The sequence below is a fragment of the Neophocaena asiaeorientalis genome, unplaced genomic scaffold, assembly GCF_003031525.2.
Source record: "Neophocaena asiaeorientalis asiaeorientalis breed wild unplaced genomic scaffold, Neophocaena_asiaeorientalis_V1.1 scaffold473, whole genome shotgun sequence".
Lineage (NCBI taxonomy): Eukaryota > Metazoa > Chordata > Mammalia > Artiodactyla > Phocoenidae > Neophocaena > Neophocaena asiaeorientalis.
In genome coordinates, this window is record NW_020174935.1 from 563,740 (window position 1) to 569,739 (window position 6,000).

Genomic DNA, 6,000 nt, shown 5'->3' on the forward strand with positions numbered 1-6,000 from the left:
GGCTCGATGGTCAGCCCAGCCCACTTTCTATAGCTCAACGGTGCTTTGAGACAGTGGGGAGGGTGAGACCCCTCCAACCCCGACAGACTCTGTCACAGTGCCTGAAATTTCACCATTGCACTATCATTCCTTCTGATGAAGACTCTCCCCATCTGTGGTCCACACTTGAAACCCAAGGGTAGCTCATGAAGTCCCAGCACCCAGTGCCCACACCTTTGCCTGACCCTCCTGGCTACGTCAGGGAGGCAGGAAGAAGGCCCTGCAGGGGGAGCACGTTGTGGACCACCGTGTGTCCTGCTGTTCATGGCTAGTGGTGGGCACGGGAGAGAGGCCCTGACTGCGGACCCCCCTGGGTACCACTTAATCCCACTGAGCCTCGATTCCCTTCTCTGGGAAATGGAATGATGATGCCTCTGACATCACAGGCTGTCGGGCCATGAACTGATGCCCTGTGCTGAGCGCCAAGCAGGTGGAATGGGGCGCCTGGTGCCAGGGCCTGTCTCCCGGCTAATGGAAGAGCCATGGCGCTGGGGGCTAAGTGTGGGAGCATCAGACCCAGGCCCTTCTCGCCCCTTCCTAGCCCCTCGCCGAGATATCAGATTCAGCTCTGGGGTTGAGAGGGTGGCGGGAAAAAACGTTATCATCACGTGAAGAACACTCTCAGGGTCACTCTGGGCTCCTGACACTGGGGGGTGGGCCCAGCCATCCTCAGTCTGGGAAGCCCCCAGGCAGGTGGGGAGGGGCCCTGAGGGAGCACCACAGAGGATCAAGGGCGCCAAGCCCAGAAATGCCACCCACATGCTGGGACCCGTGGGACAAGATGCCTTCTGCTCTCCAAAAAGCACTGGGCCGGAGTCACACCACCTGACATCATCCCCAAACAGCACAGGCCTGAACTCACACCCTCGGCATGTCTTCTTTTTCCTTTTAATCATGGTCCCTGATAAATTGCAAAATCCCTGGAAAGGATGATGACGAGTCAACGAGCATCCCTGTCCCCTTTTGTCTGGCAGATGCTTCTCAAAAGGATCAACCGATAAGCAAAATACAAGCGTTGGACTTCCCTGGTGGCGCAGCAGTTAAGAATCCGCCTGCCAGTGCAGGGGACACGGGTTCAAGCCCTGCTCCGGGAAGATTCCACATGCCACGGAGCAACTAAGCCCGTGCGCCACAACTACTGAGCCCGAGTGCCACAACTACTGAAGCCCGCGCACCTAGAGTCCATGCTCCGCAACAAGAGAAGCCACCCAATGAGACGCCTGCCCACTGCAACGAAGAGTAGCCCCCGCTCGCCGCAGCTAGAGAAAAGCCCGCGTGCAGCAACAAAGACCCAACGCAGCCAAAAATAAAAAATAAATAAATAAATTTATATATTAAAAAAAAAATACAAGCATTGGTGAATGTGGACACCAACCCCAGAATCCAAGAATTCCAAAGTCCTAGAACTTTCCAATTTTAGTGTACTGGAATCTTGGATACTCAAAATCTGTGAAACCAAGAAATCAAGAACCTTGCATATTAGAATCCCAGCCTCCGTTAGACCCCTAGGAACTCAGGGTTGGAAGGCGAGCAGAGGCCCAATCTGCTACTAGATGTAGAATCTTCTCTTCAGTATCTCTGGACCGAAGGTGGGGAGGGGTCTCCCCAGATCTGCAAGGCTACTTTGAGATCCCTTCTCTCTCCCCAAGCCTCTGTACCCCCTGCAAAAATGGAGCCATGGGAGGGTGTCCTTCTGCTTTCCCTCCATGCCCCCAACTCCCCTCCCGCCCCGTTATCCCCTGTGCCTGACCCATCCTCCCTGCCTCTAAGGGACGCTCCCGCACAGCATTTAGACACAGAGCCCCTCCCATTGTAAATATCCCTTCCCTTGAATGCCCTAGTTCTCTCCTTCACTCCCCAGACCAGGGAAAGCGCGTCTGCACTGCCTCCACTCCCTGCTTCCCTTGCAGCTCTCAGGACCAACAGTGGCCCACAGGGTGCCAGCCGCAGTGGGCATTTCCCAGCCTTCATCCGACTGATCAAACTGCAGCACGCCAACCAGAGGATGGCCTGGCCACGCTGTGTCCTGCCCACCTCCCCAAGGGACTCAATTCTTCCTCAGGAACTTTGTCACCGGGGGGCCAAGGGCAGGACAGAGAGCAAGGGCTGGCACCCCACAGGGGGCACGGGTGACTCAGGGTGGCCCTGGGAAGCGGTCGGGTTAGCAAAAGCAGCACGGGCGCTGGCTCTGCAGCTTCACAGCCGGGAAGCCGCTTGAATGTGGCCAACAGCAGGGAGCGGGATAAGGCAAGAGGTGTCTCCATTTGCACTTGTGTGGGTTTAGGGAAAGGCACCCTAGCACTGCTGAGTCCTGTGGCTCTGCGTCATCTCACTTAAGGATTTGGGGTGACAGCACCCAAGGAAAGGAAACCATTTCACTCTAACTAGGACCAACATCCAAGGTGGCTGACGACAAATGTGTGTCTGAGACTTCTGGGTGGCAGGAGGGGAGGCTGAGGCCTGGGTTGGGGGCCGGGACAGGGCAGGGACTGGATCAAGGGTGAGGCAACAGGCATGATGCCCCTCTGAGGTCCCAGACCTGGGCTCCCGAGGGGGGTTACCTGCAGGGACAGGAAGGGGGTTCCGGGCGGGTACCTCCGGTTCTGGATGGTCCACTGGCCTTGGGTGCACGGCATGTCGTATTTCTGCCTCCGCAGAGTGTACGCATCAAACCAGAGGGCCAAGCCGTAGTCCAGGGAGGGCACCTGGGACAGAGGAGCCAGTCACCAGGCGGCCACCTCCCAGGACAACAAAGCAGGGAAGGGGCCTGCCAACACAGAGTGCCGGCTGGGGCTGAGGTCTGTCAGTCACTCAGCAAACAGGCGTCGCCATGGCAACAGAGCCATCCCACCCGCCCTGGAAGGATTGGTACCCAGAGCTCAGCCTGTGGGTGCTTCAGCAGAGGCAGGACAGTGCTCCCCTCCCAGCTGGGATCCCCGGAGGTCTATAGGGTGCTCTGGGCAGAGGGTAGGTGGGCTCACCGTGAGGTGCCAGGAGCAGTGGGTGCTGGGTGAGTAGTAGCTGGGGAAGTATGGCGTGCTGAGGACGCCCTGCAGCTCCAGCCGGCCTTCCAGGGTCAGATTCACCTCACAGGCTTGGCCCGGAGAACAGAAGTTACACAGGGTGCCTTGGACCCACCCCGCTGCACCTGCCAGCAGGCGGGGGGCAGCTGAAACCCATGCCCCCTACTGCCACTAAACAGTACAGCCTGATGACTGAGTGTGAATGTGTGACCTTGGGCCTCAGTTTCCTCATCTGTGAAACAGGGACAATGACAGTACATACCTCATAGGGCAGTTGAGTGGATTAAACAGACGTGGTATATAGTAAGTGCTCAATAAATGTTCGCTGCTGACATCAGCTGTGCAACCCTTCACGGTTTACTGAATGTGCTCACTGCTGCGCCAGCCTCACAGTTACGGGGGCTGGGGAGGGAGAATCGCTCCCCTTTTCAAAGATGAGGTTTGGGGAAGAGGAGCCACTTGGCTGACGTCACACAGTGAGAGGGCGAGGCATGGGCAGCAGGTGTGTTCCCAGCTAGCACAACACCTTCCATGGAAGTCAGGGGCCCTAAAGCCCCCATTCCCTCCCCGTAGAGCTATGTCAGAGACGTCCATGAGAGTGGGCAGCAATGGCACCTCTTTAGCTCCAGGGACTCCCAGGGGTCACCTGTGGACCTGGGCCACCAGCAGGAGACCAGTGGGGTGGACACCAGGGGACGGAGGGGAAAGTCGGTGGGAAGAGGCAGACTGACGGCAGAGGCGGGGAGAGGCTCTTTGTGTAGTTCCTGTTTGCAACCCTCCCTTCCACTGAGCCCAGGACAGCCCAGGACAGCCAGCCATCGGGTGTGAAGGGTGGGACGTGCTCTTCCTGAGAAAGGGGGTGGAGGAGGGGGAATCTGAAGCAGGAGGAGAGTGGGGGAGTCTCAGTGGGGCAGCCTGGGGGACCCTTTCCCAAGGAATGCTGTGAATCGCCCTCCCCTGAGCCATCTCCAGGGACGACTGTGTGGTTGGCCTTTGGTGTGAGAGGGTTGTCTGGTGGACCCCACGCTCCAGGCTCAGCCAGGGCGGGTGCAGAGGGAAGAGGGGGCAGGGGAGGACAGAGAGAGGAGGGCAGACAGACAGTAACCTCAGGAAAGAAAGAGTCAGAAAGAGGGCAGGAGAGAGAATGAGGGGGAGATGAGGGAGGGCGGGAGAGAGGGGCAGGGGAGGGGGTGAGGGAGAAGGTGGGGGAAATGGAGCGAGAATAGAGAGAGATAAAGGGGGTCCAGGGGTGGGGGTGAGGTTGGAGAGCAGAGGCACTTCCAGAACCTTCCCTCCCCCATCCCATCCCCAACCAGAGCAAAGAAGGTGAAGGCAAGCCCGAGGAGCACCCCTGGCTTCTGCCACTGTGCCCCTCCCATCCCCTAGGGACCCCTGACCCCTCACCCTGGAAGGCCACGGGCTGCACGGAGAGCACGAAGGGGTCATAGTAGCTGTGCAGGCCCTTCTTCCAGACCACCGCCATGATGGCGCCCGATGCCAGGACCTCCACCACGGGCTCCTGGCGACTGCAGCCATAGACCCTGGTGGGACAGAGAAAGGCGGCGACAGGGGAGGCAGGGTCTGAGACGGGCATCAGGGAGGGCAGCGGGTTTCCGGGAAGAGCAGAGGAGGAGGGATTGGCAGCCTATACATCTGGGTCTTCGGCTAGTCTGCTGTGTGTCCTCAGGCAGGTGTCTGACCGTCTCTGGCCCAGGGGGCTGACTGGAGGCCCTGTAAGGGTCAGGCCAGCTCCTCACGGGAGAGAAGCCAAAAGGTTACCCAGACTTCTGGAGCTTACAATTTGACTGTGATGGCTCATTCCAGGCCCATAGCACCCCTCCACCCCCTCAGAATCCCTGTGACCCCTGAGTGCCCAGTAGGCAGACCAGACTGGCACTATACCCGCTGGCTGGCCACACCTGACCCCTGGCCCTGTTCTGGGCTGGAACAGAGAGAAGACAGGTGTGCGGTCTGGTGATCCCTTGGGCACCCCAGGATTCTACCCAGAGCCTGCCATGGGGGAGGCACAGAGGAAATAGCAGTATCTTAGAATTCTAGACTCTTAGAGGAATGTCAGCCCTGAAAAGGCTTTTCAGAGATTGTCAAGGTCAACCCCTTGGTTTCCAGGTGGGGAAACCCAGGCTCACGAACGTGCCAAGGCCCCACCCTGGGTCCACAGCAGAGACAGACCCACACTAGGCACTGCCTGTGACGGCGTCTGGCGCCCCTGCCGTGTCCATGCCCATGGTCGGCCCATCTCAGGTGGAGTGCTCCCGGCTTCCCTCTCCCTCACTCTTTGCCAACATTTGCCAAACTTCCCCTTGCCTCCGACAGAATTCTCTGGAGCCCTTGCTAATCGGTAGACCAATTCCCAGAAAGCTAATAACCCTGCTTCCCCCGGAGGGGGCACGCCAGCATCCAGCTGCGGGGTACTGCCTGGCCGGCGCCGGCCCTGGAGCTCTGGCCTTGACCGATGGGAGTGGACGGCCACGTGGGGGGCTGCAGGCACCCAGGGAAGTGCGAGAAATCCAAGCACAGCCTCAAAAACACCACCCACAGCAGCCCTGGCAACACTGGCCACTGTGGAGGGAAGACCCAGGAGGGTCCTGGTGCCCCAGGGTCCTGGGAAGGGGCATTTCCCCCGGCCTCCGCCTGCCCAGGCACTGGTCCCCACTCCGCTGGCTTGATCTCACTGCGGGGGGCGGGGGGAGGGGTCCACCCTGCGGTACCAGGCCCTCCCCGCCTCCACTGCTCCTCCCCTCCAGGAGGTGGGAGGTAAGATATTCGGATTAAGGGGGACCTGAGGTCGCCTTTAACGGTTTCTTTTAATATTGGGGATTTCTTTTATTTACTTAGCAGCTGAGCCCTTGTTGTAACTAAAACGAGGTGAAAGTTGGTGGAGGCCCCACCAGCTCCCCCCGCCCTCCAACCCCGCCCC

At 59.2% G+C, this 6,000-nt stretch overlaps 1 protein-coding gene across 1 annotated transcript in view; it reads right to left on the reverse strand.

The window, feature by feature from the left end:
* TMPRSS6 (transmembrane serine protease 6) overlaps nucleotides 1-6,000 on the reverse strand; it is a 30,965-nt gene that overhangs the window by 12,926 nt on the left and 12,039 nt on the right. The window contains exons 7-9 of the mRNA XM_024761580.1: nucleotides 4,467-4,603; nucleotides 3,021-3,133; nucleotides 2,635-2,744 (exon numbers count right to left, since the gene is read on the reverse strand). Of these exons, the coding sequence (XP_024617348.1) occupies nucleotides 2,635-2,744; nucleotides 3,021-3,133; nucleotides 4,467-4,603 (360 nt within the window). The remainder of the gene's footprint in view (nucleotides 1-2,634; nucleotides 2,745-3,020; nucleotides 3,134-4,466; nucleotides 4,604-6,000) is intronic.